This window comes from Thalassophryne amazonica, chromosome 6 (genome assembly GCF_902500255.1).
Source record: "Thalassophryne amazonica chromosome 6, fThaAma1.1, whole genome shotgun sequence".
Taxonomy (NCBI): Eukaryota; Metazoa; Chordata; class Actinopteri; order Batrachoidiformes; family Batrachoididae; genus Thalassophryne; species Thalassophryne amazonica.
The window spans coordinates 7,704,870-7,730,427 of record NC_047108.1 but is presented as its reverse complement, the minus strand read 5'-3'; the positions used below and the strand labels follow the sequence as shown (position 1 = coordinate 7,730,427).

Genomic DNA, 25,558 nt, shown 5'->3' with positions numbered 1-25,558 from the left:
CTAAGATATGATTAAAGTGGTGGGTGGACTCATTTACTTTTTGAGCAAAGCCAATAGAGTCTAATAATAGATTAAATGCAGTGTTGAGGCTGTCATTCTCAGCATCTGTGTGGATGTTAAAATCGCCCACTATAATGATCTTATCTGAGCTAAGCACTAAGTCAGACAAAAGGTCTGAAACATACATACATATGTATTCACACAATCATTTTGGCTTTTAGATTTTTCTTTCTCTTAATTCATGATGTTGAGATTACTTTTCACTGTGAGTTAAAAGACAAAATTTTGGAAATTTTAAGATTAAAATCCAGGATTTTTGTTTTGTTTTTTGATATCCTAAAAAAATTCAAACATGGGGTGTGTGATACCGCAAAGTTTGGTATCCATCTGATACCAAGTAAATACAGGGCCAGTATTGCAAATACAGATATGATACGTTTTAGTTACAAAAGCATGTTCTTATTACAGCTTGACCCAAACGGAGATGGCGGACCCAAATGCAGGGAGCACAAAGGGATGAATGAATAAATGGAGTTATTGTACATCAGAAAATATTGCAAATGTGCAGACAGAATTAGTAGGAGACTTGGGGCCTCATGTACAAAGAATGCTTATGCACAAAAACGTGGCGTACGTCCATCTCCACACTAACATTTAGATGTATTAAAAGAGAAATGAGCGTTGAAATGTGCGGTGCATCACACAAAAATCCTGGCTGGTGTACGCATGTTTCTACAGCTATTGTTCCACTGTGGACATTGAAAGGTTGTGCTGAGAACTGTTAATAGTGGGAAAACAAGAAGTCATCAGAGTGATGTGCACATCAGAGACACAGTAATGAGCAATTAATGCACCCATGTGTTTGCAATTATATGGATGATATAAAAGCATGCGCAAAGTGATGCATAAAATGGCTGCGTTAGCTTTGTAAAAGCACTTTGCAAATGGTGCAATTCGACGTGAGCATGTATTCAGGGAATGCAAGGATTTACTTGCAAATGTCGATAATTGGCCGATAAATCGATTTCGTTTTCTAAGGCCAGTGTTAAGCCCCCATCACACATAGTAAGAATGTGGAGGTACCATGGCTGACACGCCAAATATTGCCATAATCCAATGCAGTCGGGAGGAAAAGAGGCGTGGTCAGCCGTGTCAGAACACATCCGGACTGCCTCGTGCAGACCTGCAGGATGCCACCCAAACATATTTCAGACAACAGTCAGATGACACAGACTGCAGTCACTCACCCACTCACTCAGCCACGCAATCAAATCTCTGCTTGTCCTCACATTCCCAGCGCTAAACTGATCTCTCATCAGTGTGTGTCTCACATGGGCGGAATGCGTGTGTGTATGTGTGTAGAACAGGTGATCAAAGCAGTGTGTGAGTGTGTGGCCAAAATCTTCACTCAGCTGCTGGGTTGCTGCAAACAGTCACGTACACATTTACCAGAATATGAATCTCGCGCTGAATAGTGAGTGCTATCACAGTTTTCGGCCTTGAAGAATAGACTGTGAGTTTTATCAGTGCAGCTGCAACACTGCAACATTACATAAAGCCAGTGAATAGAGTTTAGATGCAAAAGCAAAAGATTTAGGCTGGCTATCTGTAAGACATTAAATGAATATTTCTGACACTACACTTCTTGTTTTCACATTATTAATGGTTCCCTGCGTCACCTGTACATGTCGGAGATGGCATAATAGCTATAGAAATGTGCGTACACCAGCCAGGATACTGGAAGGGCGCAATGTTCTAGATTAGACTTCCGGTTAATATCAAACAACTTGGTGGATTTTGCCTCTGACTGCACTATTGGCCATTCTTCTCTTATGTATCACTGTGCTATCGCTCTAAGTATTTCATCCTGTAAGAATTGATCTCAATCTCGAACTTTAACTGGAAATTTAATGGCTCTCTATTAAATAACAGGTTGTTTTGTAATCAAATTCTTGCTCTAGTAAAAGAGATTGGACAAGATAGCAACTTATCCCCTCTAAACAAATGGGAATGGTTTAAACACAATGTTAAAAAATGACTATTCATGAGGGCAAGAAACTAACTTTTTAAAGAAGAAACAGCTTCAAATTATCACTGAAATAAATTACCTATGTAACAAAACTAACCTTCAGCTTCAAAAACTGCAGTCAAGGCTCTATGGCCTGTACACCATTTTAGTCCTTATTTTCAATGTGGTTGTTGTTTTGACGTTTTCCCTTGCTTGTCTTGTAAATTCCAATAAAGTTTGAAAAATAAATGAATAAAAATAAATAAATACAAAAAAGGGATAATACTTCAGAGAAAACAGGACCATTATTAACAAGTTGCATTACTATTTCGACGAGTTGAAACCATAATGGAAATACTTATTCTTAATGAGCACATTTAACTTTCGACCAACACTGGTAAAACAGGCTGCCATAAAACCTTCCGTGTCCTTAAAGTTGTTTTCCAGTTGACTGCAGTCTCACTTACAGGTTGGGATGTTTGACGCTTTAGGTTAAAATCAGGAGCAGCGACTTTAAATGACGTCATCACGCACATATCCGACTTGTCCTTGACGCCGCACCAGACGAAAGGAAATATGGTTGCTTACTGGAGACAAGCAGGTCTCAGGTAAAAACTGTATAATAGACCGTTTGTTTGTGTGAGTCATGATATACTGTTTAAATGTATTAATGCAATAGGCTACCTTTCCTTCGGGCTTTGGCGTTACTTACTGTAAATCCTTTAGTCTTGTAGCTAGCATGCTAACTCTGCTTAGCCCACTCTCGTTAGTTTTAACTCTAAAACTAACTGTGCTAATAACTGTTTGTATGCGCTTCTAATGCAGCTGTTATATTTTTTGGGTAGAACAGAACTGTTATTTTATTTTCCCTGTGTAGAGTTCGTCCTTTAGCATGTGGCTAACCGTTCGGCGCGGTGCACTCTGGGACCAGTAAACACCTTAACCAGATAACGTGGGCGATCAATGATCCCGACGTTCTTTCTTTCTTTCTTTTTCTTTCTTTATTTATTGTAATAATTCACATACATGTATATTGGTGTGAGTATACACTTAATAAAGCTGCTTATATTTTGTTATGACATGTAATTTTTAAACTCACAATTTTCACTCCACAGTCAAGTTCTAACGAGAGCAGTATCATAATAATTAGGCAGTGGATATTTTGCCGGATACGGCAAACACGCACCTAGCGCTATTTGACCGGCTCTCCTCGCTGATTGGCTAGTTCAAATGACGTCATCACAGTTTATTTCAACATGGGGGTGCCCTCTTCAAAGTTTTTTTTCTCTTTCAAACCTTTATTTCAACAAATACAATAACGAACAAAACACAAGGCCACAAAAAAGTCACAGTATCACCGTTATAAATTGAAAGAGATATACAAGAAAAATAAAAAAGAAGGCGTCAGCGTGTTTTTTTTTTTTTTTTTTTCCCAGTCTTTAGAAAAAAAAGTTTAAGTTCACAGGGAAAAGGTCATAGTTTTGAAAGTTCATGGTCTTTAGAGAAAGTTCAAAGTTAGTTTAAATGAGTCAACACCCCCGAGTCACACTAACTGTCAGAATGCTCGTAGCACGGGCCGAGGGGGAGGATTAGCAGCAATCTTCCACTCCAGCTTATTAATTAATCAAAATCTCAGACAGAGCTTTAATTCATTTGAAAGCTTGACTCTTAGTCTTGTCCATCCAAACTGGAAGTCCCAAAAACCAGTTTTATTTGTTATTATCTATCGTCCACCTGGTCGTTACTGTGAGTTTCTCTGTGAATTTTCAGACCTTTAGTCTGACTTAGTGCTTAGCTCAGATAAGATAATTATAGTGGGCGATTTTAACATCCACATAGATGCTGAGAATGACAGCCTCAACACTGCATTTAATCTATTATTAGACTCAGTTGGTTTTGCGCAAAATGTAAATGAGTCCACCCATCACTTTAACCACACTTTAGATCTTGTTCTGACTTATGGTATGGAAATTGAAGACTTAACAGTATTCCCTGAAAACCCCCTTCTGTCTGATCATTTCTTAATAACATTTACATTTACTTTAATGGACTACCCAGCAGTGGGGAATAAGTTTCATTACACTAGAAGTCTTTCAGAAAGCGCTGTAACTAGGTTTAAGGATATGATTCCTTCTTTATGTTCTCCAATGCCATATACCAACACAGTGCAGAGTAGCTACCTAAACTCTGTGAGTGAGATAGATTATCTAATCAATAGTTTTACATCCTCATTGAGCACAACTTTGGATGCTGTAGCTCCTCTGAAAAAGAGAGCCTTAAATCAGAAGTGCCTGACTCCGTGGTATAACTCACAAACTCGCAGCTTAAAGCAGATAACCTGTAAGTTGGAGAGGAAATGGCGTCTCACTAATTTAGAAGATCTTCACTTAGCCTGGAAAAAGAGTCTGTTGCTCTACAAAAAAGCCCTCCATAAAGCTAGGACATCTTACTACTCATCACTAATTGAAGAAAATAAGAACAACCCCAGGTTTCTTTTCAGCACTGTAGCCAGGCTGACAAAGGGTCAGAGCTCTGTTGAGCCGAGTATTCCTTTAACTTTAACTAGTGATGACTTCATGACTTTCTTTGCAAATAAAATTTTAACTATTAGAGAAAAAATTACTCATAACCATCCCAAAGACATATCGTTATCTTTGGCTGCCTTCAGTAATGCTGGTATTTGGTTAGACCCTTTCTCTCCGATTGTTCTGTCCGAGTTATTTTCATTAGTTACTTCCTCCAAGCCATGCAACATGTCTGTTAGACCCCATTCCTACCAGGCTGCTCAAGGAAGCCCTACCATTAATTAATGCTTCAATCTTAAATATGATCAATCTATCTTTGTTAGTTGGATATGTACCACAGGCTTTTAAGGTGGCAGTAATTAAACCATTACTTAAAAAGCCATCACTTGACCCAGCTATCTTAGCTAATTATAGGCCAATCTCCACCCTTCCTTTTCTCTCAAAAATTCTTGAAAGGGTAGTTGTAAAACAGCTAACTGATCATCTGCAGAGGAATGATCTATTTGAAGAGTTTCAGTCAGGTTTTAGAATTCATCATAGTACAGAAACAGCATTAGTGAAGGTTACAAATGATCTTCTTATGGCCTCAGACAGTGAACTCATCTCTGTGCTTGTTCTGTTAGACCTCAGTGCTGCTTTTGATACTGTTGACCATAAAATTTTATTACAGAGATTAGAGCATGCCATAGGTATTAAAGGCACTGCGCTGCGGTGGTTTGAATCATATTTATCTAATAGATTACAATTTGTTCATGTAAATGGGGAGTCTTCTTCACAGACTAAGGTTAATTATGGAGTTCCACAAGGTTCTGTGCTAGGACCAATTTTATTCACTTTATACATGCTTCCCTTAGGCAGTATTATTAGAAAGCATTGCTTAAATTTTCATTGTTACGCAGATGATACCCAGCTTTATCTATCCATGAAGCCAGAAGACACACACCAATTAGTTAAACTGCAGGAATGTCTTACAGACATAAAGACATGGATGACCTGTAATTTCCTGCTTTTAAATTCAGATAAAACTGAAGTTATTGTACTTGGCCCCACAAATCTTAGAAACATGGTGTCTAACCAGGTCCTTACTCTGGATGGCATTACCCTGACCTCTAGTAATACTGTGAGAAATCTTGGAGTCATTTTTGATCAGGATATGTCATTCAATGCGCATATTAAGCAAATATGTAGGACTGCTTTTTTGCATTTGCGCAATATCTGTAAAATTAGAAAGGTCTTGTCTCAGAGTGATGCTGAAAAACGAATTCATGCATTTATTTCCTCTAGGCTGGACTACTGTAATTCATTATTATCAGGTTGTCGTAAAAGTTCCCTGAAAAGCCTTCAGTTAATTCAAAATGCTGCAGCTAGAGTACTGACGGGGACTAGGAGAGAGCGTATTTCTCCCATATTGGCTTCTCTTCATTGGCTCCCTGTTAATTCCAGAATAGAATTTAAAATTCTTCTTCTTACTTATAAGGTTTTGAATAATCAGGTCCCATCTTATCTTAGGGACCTCTTAGTACCATATCACCCCAATAGAGCGCTTTGCTCTCAGACTGCAGGCTTACTTGTAGTTCCTAGGGTTTCTAAGAGTAGAATGGGAGGCAGAGCCTTCAGCTTTCAGGCTCCTCTCCTGTGGAACCAGCTCCCAATTCGGATCAGGGAGACAGACACCCTCTCTACTTTTAAGATTAGGCTTAAAACTTTCCTTTTTGCTGAAGCTTATAGTTAGGGCTGGATCAGGTGACTCTGAACCATCCCTTAGTTGTGCTGCTATAGACTTAGACTGCTGGGGGCTTCCCATGATGCACTGAGTGTTTCTTTCTCTTTTTGCTCTGTATGCACCACTCTGCATTTAATCATTAGTGATTGATCTCTGCTCTCTTCAACAGCATGTCTTTTTCCTGATTCTCTCCCCTCAGCCTCAACCAGTCCCAGCAGAAGACTGCCCCTCCCTGAGCCTGGTTCTGCTGGAGGTTTCTTCCTGTTAAAAGGGAGTTTTTCCTTCCCATTGTCGCCAGGTGCTTGCTCACAGAGGGTCGTTTTGACCCTTGGGGTTTTTCTGTAATTATTGTATGGCTTTTGCCTTACAATATAAAGCGCCTTGGGGCAACTGTTTGTTGTGATTTGACGCTATATAAATAAAATTGATTTGATTTGATTCACGGGGAAGCATTCATAGACTTTAGAAATAGCTCACAGATAAGGTCATGTAGTTTTTGGTTCAAAGATCATTGCTCAACAACTGCAAACAAATAAGAGAAGAGTTTCATGGCTTTCGGTTGCTTCATATGTTCCAAAGATTTCATGTAGAGGTCAAAGTCATTCTTGAAGTAGGAAAATGTAGGGGGACATTCAGTCACCTAGATGATATTTTGCCGTATGCGGCACCAGTAAAATGGCGGGTTGCACTGTTTTGCCAGCCGTCTAAATTTATTCACGACAGAATGGAACAGCCACGGTCAGGCGGGAACTTAAAGGTGATCGGAGTTTAAGATCTCCTTATTTTACATTCATGATGGTAGCTCGATATTGGATATTGATTTTACATTATTAAAAATTGGCATATTTTACCATTCACTATTTTCAGAGGTGGACTGATCGAAGGTTTTGCAGACATAACACTGACAGAGAAAAAACAGGATAAACACGTGCCAACGTGGACTTCTGTATTTTCATTTTATTCTGTCTTGAATTTGCAGGTTTTATCATCACCGCCCGACACAGAAAATTACCAAGACTGCAAAAATTATTTCCACTGTGCCCAAAATTATTTCCACCACGTGGTGAAAAGCGACGGTGGAAATAGTTTTTTCCACATAGTGGAAATAGTTTTGAGCCATGTTTGGGCTACGGCTATGCTACGTTTTTGAGCTGCTTTTAGCGTCCGAGAATCCTTCGAGCTGTTTCCACTACGTGGCAAAAAGCGCCGGTGGAAATTATTTTGGGCACGGCTATACCATGTTTTTGAGATGCTTTTAGCGTCAGAGAATCCCTCCAGCAGTAGGTGATTTTCTGACTTCATGGCACCCAAAATGGCATTTAAAGATGAAAAATTAATTGATTGATTGAGTGGTGTTGCATTGAAAGTCTACTGTCTTTCGCCTCCGGTGTACCGTCGCGGGCTACGGAGGCGAGACCCGCAAAGAATTCAAGTCATTAAAAAGATATAAACCTCTCTCAGCGGCCACGGAGCTCTGCGGCTCCGATTACGAGACGTGTGGCGCTGCGGATTTTGCCGCAAGTCTGTCCTTGCGAGCAACAGGTGTCACAGGCTGCTTCGCATTAAAACGCCAGCGCATGCACTCGTTAAGTGGAGCAGAGGTAGAGAGAGAGAGGCGTGGGGGAAGAACGCCGCCCGCTGTCGATGTCGCCGCTGATCTGAGCATGCAGAGCTGTATCTCACATTCATTGCAGCTTACTTTTGGATGCTGAAACCAGGATGTGTATAACAGTAACATTACTAACAGATAAAATCAATTTCAATGCGGGATCGGACTGAAGGCGGGAGCGCGTTGTCTTGTCCCCGACGTCATGGAAATGATCCGGATGTACAAACTGTTTCCACAGAGGGCTAAATGTTAGCTGCAAATTTGTCATTTTTAAACGAATATTTCTCTGCTGAATTACAAATTTGGGCTTACAGATTTACTTTACTGCATTCACAAGGGTCTTATAAATACATATCAGCTATTTCTTTCTGAAATCTGACCACATTTATTTCAATGCAGGTCTCCTTTAAGATGCACTTATTTTCCCTTTTGTATGGCTAGCATACTGGCATAGTATGTTGCTATGCTTTCTACCCTTTTAAATTAATTTTATTAGTAAAGAAAGCGGGCCGCAGCCTCAACATTATCTAAAGTCTTTTAGTGAAGCTTAGGGCTAGTGGCCGGCGATCATCTTATTTCTTCAGTTTTTCTTGTTGCTAAATGCTGATGAATTGTACTGTATTTGTTGTCTTTCTGCCGCCTGATTGTGTTTTTGTTCTCTCTGTTTGAGGTGTGGCTCCATCCAGAGATGGGAGTGGGTGTTTTCTTCTGCAAGCCTCCCATATTGTGCACCAGCATGGACTCCCAAAATTTCCTGTATAATTTCCTGTATTGTAAATTGTGTCACATTGCACCTTACTTTTCATTGTTCCTGGTACAGTGACAATAAAGAATCTGTGTTGATCAGCACCAAACATTTCCCTTTAAGGCTCAGGCACACATTGGCATGACAGATGAGTACGATGATTAAATTCAGCAGGGTTTTATGACTTAATTACTCGATCACACCATCTACAGTACGTTTGAGTAGGCCGACATCTTGTTTGGGATGCTTTGTTTGTTCTCAAACGGTCCCAGAGTGCACTGTGTCAAATCCAATATGGCAGTATCCGTGTAACAGCTTATTGTGTGTGTCCTCTGCAGCTACATCCGCTTCTCCGCAATCTGTGCCAATGCGGTGCGGGCTGCGCTAAAGTCCGAGTTCAAATCAGATGCGATGAAGGCCGCAGAAGCCAGCGTCAAAGTCCTAAAACCCAAACCGGCAGCATGTAAGTTTGTCAGCCATGTGGTAACCCTGGTAAGGGTGCCAGTGTACCTCACCGTCACTTTATTTGGTGCAAATGTTGATTACAGACATTAAAATTCAACAGCTGATCTGCAGTTTTGGTCATCCCTGTATTTTAATAACAGAATGAAAAATATGTCAAGAAATAGTAGGGACTTCCGGCTAGCAACCATGAGGTAGGCAGCAAATTATAGGAGCTCCTCGATCATTAAGGAAACCACCGGGGGTTTTTTTTGACTTCTTTTGAAATAGTGTTTCATATTAACAGAGGGAGGTAAAGAGGCGTTTACATTATGCCCAAACTAAAACAAAGAAACGTTCCACAGATGAAAGAAAAGGCTCAAACAGCTGAGGAAGAGTCAGCCGAAGACGACACAGCTAGCCAACCTGATACGGGGGAGCTACAAGTGGATGTGGATAAGGTTAGCCTACAGATGATACTGCATGAGCTGAGAGAGTTTCAGCGTGAAAATGCAGAGGCTCTTCGAGAAATACAAGAGGATGTTAAAACAACTAATAGCAGAATTGATGAAGTTGAAACGCGAGTTTCAGAGGCAGAGGAAAGAGTGCAGGGGCTGGAGGAGGCTACAAGGGAGCTGCTAAAGCTACAAGCTAAGCTGGAAGATAAGCTAACGGATCAAGAGGGAAGAGTGAGACGGGAGAATATAAGGCTCCACAGCATAGCAGAAGGGTCGGAGAGCAATTCAACGTCAATGATAACATTCGTGGAAAATATGTTGTTGGAGAAGCTGGAGCTGCCCCCCCCGCCAACGATATGAAGATTGAACGTGTGCATCGTGCAATGGGACCAAAACACCCGGCCGGCTCCACCCCAAGATCCATAATCGTCAAATTCTCCAGCAGTAAAACTAAAGAAGAAATTCTGAAACTGGTATGGCAAAAAAGGGGTTCTCCACGGTTCAATAGTCAATCAATTTATATAGCGCCAAATCACAACAAACAGTTGCCCCAAGGCGCTTTATATTGTAAGGCAAGGCCATACAATAATTACGTAACACTTTTGGTTTTGCTCCCATTTTGTATGAGATGAACTCAAAGATCTAAAACTTTTTCCACATACACAATATCACCATTTCCCTCAAATATTGTTCACAAATCAGTCTAAATCTGTGATAGTGAGCACTTCTCCTTTGCTGAGATAATCCATCCCACCTCACAGGTGTGCCATATCAAGATGCTGATTAGACACCATGATTAGTGCACAGGTGTGCCTTAGACTGCCCACAATAAAAGGCCACTCTGAAAGGTGCAGTTTTATCACACAGCACAATGCCACAGATGTCGCAAGATTTGAGGGAGCGTGCAATTGGCATGCTGACAGCAGGAATGTCAACCAGAGCTGTTGCTCGTGTATTGAATGTTCATTTCTCTACCATAAGCCGTCTCCGAAGGCGTTTCAGAGAATTTGGCAGTACATGCAACCAGCCTCACAACCGCAGACCACGTGTGACCTCCACATCCAGCATGTTCACCTCCAAGATCGTCTGAGACCAGCCACTTGGACAGCTGCTGAAACAATCGGTTTGCATAACCAAAGAATTTCTGCACAAGCTGTCAGAAACCGTCTCAGGGAAGCTCATCTGCATGCTCGTCGTCCTCAACGGGGTCTCAACCTGACTCCAGTCCGTCGTCGTAACCGACTTGAGTGGGCAAATGCTCACATTCGCTGGCGTTTGGCACGTTAGAGGTGTTCTCTTCACGGATGAATCCCGGTTCACACTGTTCAGGGCAGATGGCAGACAGCGTGTGTGACGTCGTGTGGGTGAGCGGTTTTCTGATGTCAATGTTGTGGATCGAGTGGCCCATGGTGGCAGTGGGGTTATGGTATGGGCAGGCGTCTGTTATGGACGAAGAACACAGGTGCATTTTATTGATGGCATTTTGAATGCACAGAGATATCGTGACGAGATCCTGAGGCCCATTGTTGTGCCATACATCCAAGAACATCACCTCATGTTGCAGCAGGATAATGCACAGCCCCATGTTGCAAGGATCTGTACACAATTCTTGGAAGCTGAAAATGTCCCAGTTCTTCCATGGCCGGCATACTCACCGGACATGTCACCCATTGAGCATGTTTGGGATGCTCTGGACCGGCGTATACGACAGCGTGTATCAGTTCCTGCCAATGTCCAGCAACTTCGCACAGCCATTGAAGAGGAGTGGACCAACATTCCACAGGCTACAATTGACAATGTGATCAACTCTATGCAAAGGAGATGTGTTGCACTGCATGAGGCAAATGGTGGTCACACCAGATACTGACTGGTATGGCACACCTGTGAGGTGGGATGGATTATCTCAGCAAAGGAGAAGTGCTCACTATCACAGATTTAGACTGGTTTGTGAACAGTATTTGTGGGAAATGGTGATATTGTGTATGTGGAAAAAGTTTTAGATCTTTGAGTTCATCTCATACAAAATGGGAGCAAAACCAAAAGTGTTGCGTTTATATTTTTGTTGAGTGTAGATTACCTAGAAAAAGTTAGAAAATTTTGAAAAAAACATAAAGATGTCCAGTTGGATATTGCACAGAAAATGAAGGAAATCAAGAATCAGATTAAAGAAATTTACGAGCTCGATATCCAGAAGAAACTAACCTTTTTATAACAGAAATACTACAAGGTAGGTAGTAAATCAGCTAAAATACTGGCGTATAAATTAAGAAAACAACAAGCAGAGAGGGTAATATACAAAATCAAAGACCCAATAAACAAACGATTGAAACTTGACTTTCAGGATATCCATAGTTGCTTTGAAAAATACTACAAAAACCTATATGACTGGATGGCCAGTAAGGGGGATAAATCATCCGAATCGCTGCTTGCTTCACTTAATCTTCCAACAATAACAGAAGACCACAATAAAGTCCTAGTGAATAATGTGACTATGGAGGAACTTCAAAAGGCAATTTCTGGATTCAAACCTAATAAGTCTCCAGGTTCTGACGGGTTTACAGCAGAGTGGTATAAGACTTTCAGTGACTCTTTATCACCATTGTTATTGAGAACATTTAATTGGGTCCTTAAAAAAGGCTAAATTCCCCCATCTTGGAGGGAAGCAATAATAACTGTAAACCAAAAGATGGTAAAGACAAGACAGATTGCTCTAATTATCGCCCAATTAGTCTGTTGAATCAGGATTATAAACTCTTCACATCAATTTTAGCAAAACGCTTAGAAACAATACTTCCAGATATTATACAGTTGGACCAAACAGGGTTTATTAGACAGAGGCAAACACAGGACAACGTTAGGAGGACACTTCACATAATTAATCATATAAACGAATACAACTTAGAGGCTGTCCTGTTAGGATTAGATGCTGAGAAAGCATTCCACTCTGTTGACTGGTCATTTTTATATAAAACACTAGAGAGGTTCCAGTTCCATGATGATTTTATCAAAATAATAAAAGCTTTGTATTATAAACCCACAGCAAAAATTCGGATAAATGGAGGTTTATCAAATAGCTTCGAATTAGAGAGGGGATGTCGACAAGGTTGCCCTTTGTCTCCGCTTCTATTTGCCATCTTGCTAGAGCCTTTGAGTCTGTAGATAAGGCAGAATGAAAAGATAAAAGGGGTCATGGTGTCTCAAGAAGAACATAAAATTGCCCTGTTCGCTGATGATATTCTGATATACTTGGGGCGCCCATCAACTTCCTTACCCGAACTGCTCATAACCCTACCCTGCTCATAACGGAAATATGGATTACTATCGGATATAAATTAAATACCCACAAATCTCAAATTTTGACATTTAACTATTCTCCTACTCAACCCATCAAGGAGGAACCTAAAATAAATTGGGACACAATGTCAATCAAATATCTAGTGCTGAATATTCAAAAAAATCTTATATCAGAAAACTACGATTCTTTATTTTTAAAAATTAAATGTGATCTGATTAGGTGGAACCTGGTCCCCTTTTTAGGATTAGGACAGTGGAAGCAATAAAAATTAACTTGCTGCCCAGATTATTATATTTGTTCCAAAATATACCAGCAGAAATTCCAAAGGGGAAATTTCAGGAATTAGACAAATTAATATCAAGATTCATTTGGCAGGGTAGGAGACCAAGAATACGCTATAATGTTCTCCAGTTAGCTAAAGATAAAGGAGACCTTGCTCTCCCGAATATCAAAATTACTATCAAGCAATGCAGATAAAAACTTTGGTTAGTATTTGCAACCCAGCCTATAAAGCGAAGTGGAAAGACATGGAATGTCAGATATCTAGTGATATTTCATTACAAGCAATTCTAGGGGATAGTAGACTGAGTACTTATCTAAAGGACATAAACCCATGGATTAAAACATCAATTGAGATTGGGCACAGGGTAATTAACGAAAACAAGGCCAAAGAACCAAACTGGCTCATAAGATGGATAGGCTATGACTCGGACTTCTTACCAAACCGGATGGATGTGAGGTTTAGACAGTGGGCTGATAAAGGGTTAATAATATACAGTGACCTCTATGAGGCGTGTGCACTGCGGCAGTTCCAGGAGCTTAAAACTCGATTTGGTCTAACTAACCAAGATTTTTATAGATTTTTGCAACTTAGACATTACATAGAGAAAACAATTAAAAAGGAACAATTGCAACAAAACAATTTGGGCTTAGTGAAGATATTTCTACTCAGCTATAGGTCAGATCCTGGACGTGGCAACATATCAAAGATATACAAGGAGTTACAAGAACTAGTAGGGGAGGACACTGCATATATAAAAGAGAAATGGGAACAGGAGAGTAACATTAAGATGCAGATGGAAACATGGGGAAAATTAATTGTACAACAATGGAGGAGCACATCCTCTCAATCTTGGAGAGAATTTGGGTAGAAAAATGTAGTTAGATTTTTCAGAGTTCCTGCACAAAAGACTTCACAGGAAGGATGTACATCTAGCTGGAGATTCTGTGGTGAGAGCAAGGCAACCCATTTTCATGAATTTTGGGACTGCCCAGTCATTTCAGAATACTGGAAAGAAATTAAATTGAACATGGAGAAAATCATGAAAATAGTGATCCCACTAGGGTTTGAGACATTATATTTGGGGTTGAGACCGGACACTGTGATGGGAATTGAGAATAAATATATTTATCTTACTATTAGCACGCAAAAAAGCAATCACAAGGAGGTGGTTGACAAGGGACACTCCCACAGTCGACGACTGGATCAAAGTGGTAGAGGATATTTTTATAATGGAGAAGCTAACATTCATTCTTAAGCTTGAACAAGATAAACTTGAATGTTACTGGGAAGCTTCGACAAATTATCTGGCAACTTATAGGCAAGATGCTGGTTAAAGTGATAAACCTCCTCCCGAGTTCCTGACTCGTTGTAATGACTATGTTACTATTAGTGTTATTTATATATATATATATATATATATATATATATATATATATATATATATATATATATGCAGCAAACTATCCTTATTTATTCCATTAAAATGTAATAACTAGGTTGATGTTGCTTCCTCCTGCCCCCTTTTTCTTTTTCCTTGTCTTATTACTCCACGATAAGGTATTGTTTACATAAGAAATTATGGGTGAAGGAATGCGCACAAGGAGTAGATACACTCATTATTATGTCAGTCACTGTTATTTGCTAATTATCATTACTTTTTCTTTATCTCTCTCTCTCCTTGGATACTTAAATTTATCAATTTAGGTATAAAAATACCTATACGAGAGTATCATGATGGAGAGTGTAGATCCCTTTGTAAGGATGGTCTTGACATTTTTTACTTCTCCATTTATATACTTATTTATTTGCTTTCCCTTGTGTTTAAAAGATAAAGACTTGATGTTTACAAATATTCAGCAACATGTATGAGCTGCCTCTGCTGTTTCCGTTTTTTATTTATTTTTTTATAATTGCTCTTCAGATAAAAGGTTCAATAGGGGAAAAAAAGAAAACTTTGAAATGTCCAGGGTTACTAGACTGATGATTCTGTGGTCAGTGACCTCTGGTCCATGCAGGCCCAAAATACAAACCATTTGGCACTGTGGGATGGATCTGTCTGGAATCCACTGGCTTTGTATTTCAAAATATTGCAACACCTTTGTGTGATTTTTTTTTTTTTTTTGTCTGAGATCCTCAAGTGACAATTTCCAGTTTATAAAGTGTAATCTTTTTGGGGTTTTTGTGTGGGAATCTGTAGTATGATTTCTTGATCCCAGCCACCTTATCCTTCTCACATGAATTGCTGTATATTGCATGAACCACTCTCCTTCTTTTCAGACCAGTTATTCTTGGCGAATCATTAAAAAAAAAAAGGGCCCATGCTGTTCTCGCCTTTGCCAGAAACTGCATCTGGAAAGTATTCACAGCGCATCACTTTTTCCACGTTTTATGTTACAGCTTTATTCCAAAATGGAGTAAATTAAAAAAAAATTTTCTCCCCTCACAATTGTACTCAACACCCCATAATTGCAACATGAAAATGTTTTATTTATTTATTTTTGCAAATTTGTTAAAAATAAAAAACTAAGAAACCACATGTGCATAAAGTTTTCATACAGTCAGTTCCGGATTATTGCCAGTTCCGGATCACTGCTGTAGTTTTTGCGTCGCCGTTTCTCGTAATCAGTGTGAATAAGCTAATACTTGGTACCAATAGAAAGATTGATGTTTTGTCTACAAACGACCACAAGCTCGACCGGATCCAGCCATCTTTGTGATCAGCAGAGGAATCAAAACATCCTGGTGTCTGCAGTGTGCTCGCTTTTTCTCACTCACTCACTCATTCCTGCAAGTTTTAAAGTAACAATCTCTAAAACGTAGCAAAGGTGAGTTAGCCATTCGGTGTTTTTGGTTCTAGAGTGGGAAAATACTTACTTACTTGGGTAGAAAATGTCAGTGTGTTATGTCTTGCTGTTTAATTGCTGCACACATTTATCTCTGACGTGAAAATTTGCCGGTTGTGAATCACTGAAGCAGCAGCCTCGTGTCAGTACTGGTGAGCCATGTAGACTTTGGGGGTCATCTCAAAATCACCAATGGGCATGAATGTGGGGGCTTTTACTTTTTAATTCGCGAGAAATCTCACCTCCACATTTGATTTTTTGCTCGTAAAAATGTATAACAGTGCCTTGCGAAACTAACTAAATTCTCATTTAAATAAGTATAATTTATATCATTTTGTGTTCAAAACACATTCTCGGGCACAGTGTGTATCATTCTGCATTAGAAGGGCTCCAGCCAGATGCCACGAATGACCCCAAAGTGAGTGTCGTGATCCAGAACCGGGCAAAGTGATCCATTTCCGGCAAATATTTGTACCACACATAATGTGGCTTCACACTTTAAGTAGAAGGGCTACACCATCCAGACTTTTTCAGCGAGATAACATCCAAATACCCAATACAACAATATGCAATAAAAGATATTCAGTTGCATTACGGCTCCGTATAGCGGGACTTTAAAAAAGGTGATCTGGAACTGGGCAACCATCTGTACCCTTTGCTCAGTACTTTGTTGATGCAACTTTGGCAACAATTGCAACCTGAAGTCTCCTTGAATATGATGCCACAAGCTTGGTGCACCTATCTTTGGGAAGTTTTGTCCATTCCTCTTTGCAGCACCTCTCAAGCTCCATCAGGTTGGATGGGGAGTGTTGGTGCACAGACATTTTCAGATCTCTCCAGAGATGTTCAATCGTATTCAGGTCTGGGCTCTGGCTGGGCCACTCAAGGACATTCACAGAGTTGTCCTGAAGCCACTCCTTTTGATATCTTGGCTGTGTGCTTAGGGTCATTGTCCTGCTGAAAGATGAACCATCACCCTGGTCTGAGGTCAAGAGCGCTCTGGAGCAGGTTTTCATCCAGGATGTCTCTGTACATTGCTGTATTCATCTTTCCCTCAATCCTGACTAGTCTCCCAGTTCCTGCTGCCGAAAAACATCTCCGCAGCATGATTCTGCCACCACCATGCTTCACTGTAGGGATGGTGCCTGGTTTCCTCCAAACATGATGCCTGACATTCACGCCAAAAGTTAAATCGGGGAATTTTGTTTCTTGTGGTCTGAGAGTCCTTCGAGTGCCTTTTGGCAACCTTCAACCTTATGGATGGATTGCTGCAGAGATGGTTGTCCTTCTGGAAGGTTCTCCTCTCTCCAGAGGAATGCTGGAGCTCTGACAGAGTGACCTTCAGACACCTCCCCGACTAAGGCCCTTCTCCCCCGATTGCTCAGTTTGGATGGGCAGCCAGCTCTAGTAAGAGTCCTGGTGGATCCAAATGTCTTCCATTTATGGATGTTGGATGCCACTGTGCTTATTGGGACCTGCAAAGCAGCAGAATTGTTTCTGTACTTTCCCCAGATTGACGTCATGCTTAGTTTGTGCTCTGACATGCTCTGTCAACTGTGGGACCTTATATGTAGACAGGTGTGTGTCTTTCCAAATCATGTCCAATCAACTTTATTTACCCCAGGTTTTCTCGAATTAAGCTGTAGAAACATCTCAAGGATGATCAGTAGAAACAGCATGCACCTGAGCTCAATTTTGAGCTTCATGGCAAAGACTGTGAATACTTATGTACATGTCATTTCTTAGGGTTTTTATTATTATTTTATTTGTAATACATTTGCAAAAATCTAAAAAAAAGAAAAAAAAATACCATTCTCAATATGGGGTATGGTGTGTAGAATTTTGAGGGGAAAAATGAATTAACAAAATGGAAAAAGTGAAGCAACGTGAATAATTTGTAGATGGACTATATCAATCAATCAATTTTTTTTATATAGCGCCAAATCACAACAAACAGTTGCCCCAAGGCGCTTTATATTGTAAGGCAAGGCCATACAATAATTATGTAAAACCCCAACGGTCAAAACGACCCCCTGTGAGCAAGCACTTGGCTACAGTGGGAAGGAAAAACTCCCTTTTAACAGGAAGAAACCTCCAGCAGAACCAGGCTCAGGGAGGGGCAGTCTTCTGCTGGGACTGGTTAGGGCTGAGGGAGATGGAAATGCAGAGTTGCTGAATTGGGAGTGCAATTGGAAAATTCATCATTTGTGTACTTTAAATTATTGTTCCAAATACCATAAGGTCACTGCGGCCGTATCTCATCAGAGCCTCAGCTTAATATTGGGAAGTGTAAATTTATGGCATCTTATCAGTCATGCATCTGTGCAGAATGAATGGCTTTTTCATCCTTGTAATATTTTCACTGATATATATATATATATATATATATATATATACTCAACAAAAATATAAACGCAACACTTTTGGTTTTGCTCCCATTTTGTATGAGATGAACTCAAAGATCTAAAACTTTTTCCACATACACAGTATCACCATTTCCCTCAAATATTGTTGACAAACCAGTCAAAATCTGTGATAGTGAGCACTTCTCCTTTGCTGAGATGATCCATCCCACCTCACAGGTGTGCCATATCAAGATGCTGATTAGACACCATGATTAGTGCACAGGTGTGCCTTAGACTGCCCACAATAAAAGGCCACTCTGAAAGGTGCAGTTTTGTTTTATTGGGGGGGATACCAGTCAGTATCTGGTGTGACCACCATTGCCTCATGCAGTGCAACACATCTCCTTCGCATCATCCGTGAAGAGAACACCTCTCCAACGTGCCAAACGCCAGCGAATGTGAGCATTTGCCCACTCAAGTCGGTTACGACAACGAACTGGAGTCAGGTCTAGACCCTGATGAGGACGACGAGCATGCAGATGAGCTTCCCTGAGACGGTTTCTGACAGTTTGTGCAGAAATTCTTTGGTTATGCAAACCGATTGTTTCAGCAGCTGTCCGAGTGGCTGGTCTCAGACGATCTTGGAGGTGAACATGCTGGATGTGGAGGTCCTGGGCTGGTGTGGTTACACGTGGTCTGCGGTTGTGAGGCTGCTTGGATGTACTGCCAAATTCTCTGAAACGACTTTGGAGACGGCTTATGGTAGAGACATGAACATTCAATACACAAGCAACAGCTCTGGTTGACATTCCTGCTGTCAGCATGCCAATTGTACGCTCCCTCAAATCTTGCGACATCTGTGGCATTGTGCTGTGTGATAAAACTGCACCTTTCAGAGTGGCCTTTTATTGTTAGCAGTCTAAGGCACACCTGTGCACTAATCATGGTGTCTAATCAGCATCTTGGTATGGCACACCTGTGAGGTGGGATGGATTATCTCAGCAAAGGAGAAGTGCTCACTATCACAGATTTAGACTGGTTTGTGAACAATATTTGAGAGAAATGGTGATATTGTGTATGTGGAAAAAGTTTTAGATCTTTGAGTTCATCTCATACAAAATGGGAGCAAAACCAAAAGTGTTGCGTTTATATTTTTGTTGAGTATATATATATGTGTGTGTTAGATTCCACTTCCATATCAAAGCTGGCTTCAGTTTACTTTTTAATCAGGTAGAAAAATGCTCATCCTGTGAATCTGTGATGTGATAAAGTGCCTCAGGGACCTGAATGTTATTAGCTTTGTGTTACCAGATGCATTTGCTTCCTGATCAAGCTGTAACATTCATCCAGTTTTTATTGATTGATTTTTTTTTTTTGTGGAGACTTTGACTGAAAAGTTTGCCATCTTATATGAATCTGACCTCAGCTTGGCTGGATCACCAGTCCCCAAAATATTTCCAAACCAACGCCAATGAACACTGTAACATCTCCAGAACTCAGTCTGACCGAAATGTAAAAAAGCAACTTCCCTTTCTAAACAGAAATCACTTTAAACTGCAAGTATTTCTGAGAAAATGAGCATTTATTTAAGTACAAATTCTCAAGACTTATCGAAAGATAATTTTCTTTCCCTTTTTTGTGTCTAACAACTACAAAATGACACAGAACAGTGAAATATTTACTTTTTCTTCCATGCTTGACCTCAAAGTACTTCCAGTCATGCACTTAAGAGTAGAGCTGAAACAACTAATCAAGTTAATCAATTAAAATCGATTATTAAAATAGTTGTCAACTAATTTAGTCATCGATTAGTTGCTAAATAACTTTGTTTTACCGCAAATGTTTCGTTTCTTCCATATAATCAACCGAGCTTTGCTTTGAATCTTGAACCAATGAAGGAGTACTTTGAGCGGCTGCTTCGTTGGTTTCATTTGTTTTATTACGCTTTATCTTAATTTTCCCCACTAAAACCGTAAAGAACATATGTCTGTGAGGAATATTTACCTTTTTTATGTTAAACTGACCTGTTATGGTCTTCTGAAACAGTTGATAGATGTATTTTATGCTAATGCCGATGCTAAAGCGTTAGTATGTCTATGGCATTTTCAATATTAATGTTAGCATTAAGCTGCTGGCATTTCAGCATGTTTGTGCATTTTTTGGTATTATAATTAATGGCTCAGCATTTGTTGTTGTAAAAGAGTCAAATGTATTACAAATTATAATAATTTAAATTTATTTTTATTTATATATTAATAATAATAGCAACAGTAATAATAGTAATAACTAATAATGCTACAATACAATTTTAGAGAAAGAGACATGAGTCACATGTGACATTGTGAAATGACCACATAGTTTACAAGTTATACAGAGAATGTTGCACATATGAGTCAGGCTACAGTTTTTGATTTAGGTTTTATGGGTAACTGGTTATGCTAATTGCTCATTTGCAGCAACAAAAATGCCTCTCTTTTTTTTCAGCATGTATTTTATAACATTTATATGTTTCAGTGTTTTATGGCAGCTCAGCACTTTGATAAAGCAATGCCATTTGAAATAATTATTTTTGTTCTTTATTATAAACTGTTTTATTCTTTATTATTTTATATTTCAACAGACAAGGGACATTTGACGATTTGTTGATTTTCAAGTATTTTAAGTTTTCAAATAATGTTCTGTTGTTAAATAAAGTGATTGAAGGAGAGAAAAATTGTTTCCCTGGCACATTTTTAAAAAAATCCCCGCTAATGCGATTAATCGTGTTGAAACACCATCATATTAATCGATGATCCAAATAATCATTTGTTGCAGCCTTACTTAAGAGCCATAGTCTGTAACTGTGGAATGGTTTATAGAAGGGGTGATATATCATGTTTCAGTAGGCCACTGAAGTTTTTTTTAGGGGATGATATATTGTCCAAACGGACAAAAATGAAGTGTTTTTTATCCAAAGATCCCTTCAGGTGGAAAATCACGGCCCTTTTTAGGGTAGGGGTTAAAGGGGCAAAACAGTGACATAGTCAAAATGTGGATTTTGACATTTGAATATTTTTGTGTGCCCTCAGTAAGCCTCATTGATCTTATGGTATATGAATGTATGGATGGAGTTTTCCCATTTAGCATTATATTTTTCAAGGCTAACTGAGGGCGCCGCCTATAGGTGGCGCTTCATGTCACAACCTTTGGCATTTTGGGCTACATTTGGGACCCTCCCAGGGCCTACGCCCTGAATAAGCCTTGCTCATTTATGCATATTTGGATACACCAGGACAAGTTCTTTCCAAATTTGCATAAATGGCAGTGCCTTAGTTAGGGTGCTTTTGCATAGGTGGCGCTCTTTATGTTAAGAACGCGATAATTGGCGATTTTCATTTGGCCATATCTCGGTGCGCCCCCTATGGATTTCAGTGAAACTTGTTTTATTATATTCCTCTGTATCTCTGCTATTCAGGATAAAGATATTAAGAAGGCTTTTTGCCTCATTAACCGGTTAATGAGGCAAAAAGCCTTCCTAACTCTGCTACAGCCATTTATGCAAATTTGGAAAGAACTTGTCCCAGTGTATCCAAATATGCATAAATGAGCAAGGCTTATTCAGGGCGCAGACACTGGGAGGGTTCCAAATGTAGCCCAAAATGCCAAAAGTTGTGACTTGAAGCGGCGCCCTCAGTTAGCCATGAAAAATATTGCTAAATGGGAGAACTCCATCCATACATTCATATACCATAAGATCAATGAGGCTTACTGAGGGCACACAAAGATACTCAAAGGTCAAAATCCACATTTTGACTGTCACTCTTTTGGGCCCTTTAACCCCTACCCCAAAAAGGGCCATAATTTTCCACCCAAAGGGATCTTTGGATTAAAAAAATATATAATTTTTGTCCGTTTGGACAATATATGTTCCCCTAAAAAAAAAAAAAAAAACTTCAGTGGCCTACTGAAACATGATATATCACCCCCCATTTGAAAGTTACAGATTTCGGCTCTTAAGCGTGTCGCGATTGGTGTATTTCCTTAACATGTAGAAGTTTCAAAATATTTGAAACAATCATTGTTGTAAAATTATTAAATTTAAAGTATAGACACCAAAAAATGTGCACAAATAATCACTAAAAATGATGAAATGTTATTTTAAAAAAATCCTAAACAATAAAAGTCTATGATAAACTACAGCTGTCTGAAGCCTGCGCTCTATTTCAGCCCTCAGCTGCGGCCATATGGTTGCTACGTCATCACCAGAACAGGACCTGCTGATTTAACCCCAAATCAGTTGTAAACACAGTGGAGGTTGAGCTGTTTTCAGATGATCCCCCCCCCCCCCCCTTAATGTGGAGCTTTTTTTTAGTCCAGTCTGAAGGTGTTTCTGAATAAGCTGTGGGGGACGCAGCCTTATGGTTTTGAGCCTTATTTAGACCACAGTGAGGGAGACTAAACTTTAGAGGAAAACCTTCAGTGTGACAACAGTGACAATATTGGCAGAGTTCAGAACACAGAATGGTCATTGTAAAATAAATAAATAAAAACTGCAGGCGATTTTGGCATGCGGGTGGAGGTGATTTAGTGTTTTTTTTTGGGGGGGGGCAGCTCTTTGGTCTAATCAACTGATTTTAAAAAAAACTGAAGTGATTTGAAAGTGATGAGGAATTGTGGATTTTTTTTATTTTTCTGAGAAACAGGTACAAACATTTCAAATCTGAAAAATGGCATCAGGGACTGAAAATATCAGCTATTTTTAAAATAAATATTTCCTTCTTGAATACAGTTAATGTACTCTACGTTTGTAGCATAACATTAATATTATTATTAAATATTAAAACCATTCACCCAATGAGTAAATAATATAGTCTTACCTGTCCATTTCAGTCCATTCATCTTCACAAACTGATGAAAATGTCAAATAATTTTGTTGTCCTGGCTGAAGAAAAGTCCATGATTGGTCGAGTTTCTGCTGTACTGATCCGCGACCGGCACAGTCAACTACAGATGTAATCTGTGGATTGAGTCTCTGCTATGAGTGGATCCTCTTGTTCCACCGCTGCCTGCTTTGCACTGCAAGTTGTGCTGCAAAGACTGGAGAAACCGCCGACACTGTTCTTGCGTGCTTCTCAATATGTGTTCCACCTGCCAATCAAAAGGATTCTGCTGAGAGTGAACCTTTGACACCGAAAACACGGTGCAGCTCCGACACGAACCACTCTGTGGAAACAGGGCTTTCAGTAGCCTGTAAAAATCCATGCATTAATACCAAAATTAATGGGACTATTAAGATAATAGTTCTGATATCACTTCCTCCTTCTTCTCCAGTGTTGGGACTTGCTGGGAAGTTCCTGGATTTTAGTGGCACACAGTTCAAAATCCAAATATTTATCTCTTCAGTAACTGCACACAAGGAAAGGATAAATTTCAAACTCTTTAATTTTAGTCTTAAATACTCAAAAAATAAATAAATAAAAAATACATATCGTGGCACCTACACTTTAATGCACCTTCAGAAGCTTGTGTGTCACTCGAACTTGACTACATGGTTGTCTGTTTTAGTGTACTTGGCCCCACAAATCTTAGAAACATGGATGGCATTACCCTGACCTCTAGTAATACTGTGAGAAATCTTGGAGTCATTTTTGATCAAGATATGTCATTCAATGCGCATATTAAACAAATATGTAGGACTGCTTTTTTGCATTTGCGCAATATCTCTAAAATTAGAAAGGTCTTGTCTGAGTGATGCTGAAAAACTAATTCATGCATTTATTTCCTCTACGCTGGGCTACTGTAATTCATTATCAGGTTGTCCTAAAAGTTCCCTGAAAAGCCTTCAGTTAATTCAAAATGCTGCAGCTAGAGTACTGACGGGGACTAGGAGAGAGCATATCTCACCCATATTGGCCTCTTCATTGGCTTCCTGTTAATTCTAGAATAGAATTTAAAATTCTTCTTCTTACTTATAAGGTTTTGAATAATCAGGTCCCATCTTATCTTAGGGACCTCATAGTACCATATCACCCCCAATAGAGCGCTTAAAACTTAGGCTTAAAACTTTCCTTTTTGCTAAAGCTTATAGTTAGGGCTGGATCAGGTGACCCTGAACCATCCCTTAGTTATGCTGCTATAGACTTAGACTGCTGGGGGGTTCCCATGATGCACTGTTGCTTTCTCTTTTTGCTCTGGATGCACCACTCTGCATTTAATCATTAGTGATTGAACACTGCTCTCTTCCACAGCATGTCTTTTTCCTGATTCTCTCCCTCAGCCCCAACCAGTCCCAGCAGAAGACTGCCCCTCCCTGAGCCTAGTTCTGCTGGAGGTTTCTTCCTGTTAAAAGGGAGTTTTTCCTTCCCACTGTCGCCAAGTGCTTGCTCACAGGGGGTCGTTTTGACCGTTGAGGTTTTTCCGTAATTATTGTATGGCTTTGCCTTACAATATAAAGCGCCTTGGGGCAACTGTTTGTTGTGATTTGGCGCTATATAAATAAAATTGATTTGATTAGTGTCAGTAGCTCAGGGTTTTTGTTTTTTGTGTCCACAATTATTCTGCTCAAACACCTGTGGGATTTGATGAGACTAATTACTCTGTGGGATGAGGTTCAAAACCATCTACCTGTTTTAAAATTTTATTGACCAAGTTTGTCATGAGAACAGTTTAATCTAGTTTGTGTTTGTTTTTTTAAAATTCAGAGCTCGTGACAGAAACATGGTTTCATTATGGTGCCTCACAAAAAAGTAGTAAAATTGGTGAGGTTTGTGGTGAATGCCTAATTGTGGAGCTTTACAGTATTCAAAAGGTTACTGTTTTAGCTAGTAAACGCCTAAAGCATAACGTGATTACACTGAAATGATATGAATGACTTTTTGTTTTCACCAGGTATGCACACTAAATCTTCATTTAAGCAATAATGTTTTCTGTTTTGTTTGTCTTCTCCCCAGGATGTGACACCATGATATAAATGTTTTGTTTCCTGGAGTTGTGAGGTCCAGTCTCACATACTGAAGAGAGATGGGCAACATCACAGCATTAATCTGTGCCAGATTGAGTGTTAGATGGAAATGACCCCCCCCCCACCCCCACCCCAGATTTGTTATTAAAGATGGATATTGGACATAGTTTCAGTTTCATTGTGTTCTTGCCTTAATTGTAGTGGCACAAATGTTTTTGGTCAGTACAGAGCTGTTTGCAATAGGACCCGTGGGAAGATACGAGGGCTACAGCAAATCATCGGTGGATCATTTTTATCCGATGGGCAAAATATGGCCATCAGGTATTGTGAAGGCTTTGCATCC

The 25,558-nt window shown here is 39.6% G+C and overlaps 1 protein-coding gene across 1 annotated transcript; it reads left to right on the top strand.

Annotated features, from left to right (window-relative positions):
• The first annotated feature begins 2,480 nt into the window (after positions 1-2,480).
• On the top strand, positions 2,481-25,334 carry atp5f1e (ATP synthase F1 subunit epsilon). The gene is made up of 3 exons (XM_034171726.1): positions 2,481-2,616; positions 8,949-9,073; positions 25,205-25,334. Coding segments are annotated over exons 1-3 (159 nt in total). The 5' UTR covers positions 2,481-2,584; the 3' UTR covers positions 25,207-25,334.
• Positions 25,335-25,558: the final 224 nt, after the last annotated feature.

What these genes read in the sequence shown, in the direction of transcription:
- atp5f1e (XM_034171726.1), top strand. Translation starts at nt 2,585, where the DNA reads ATGGTTGCTTACTGGAGACAAGCAGGTCTCAG. An exon ending in TGGAGACAAGCAGGTCTCAG is followed by an intron (nt 2,617 to 8,948) that starts GTAAAAACTGTA and finishes TGTCCTCTGCAG; the next exon opens with CTACATCCGCTTCTCCGCAA.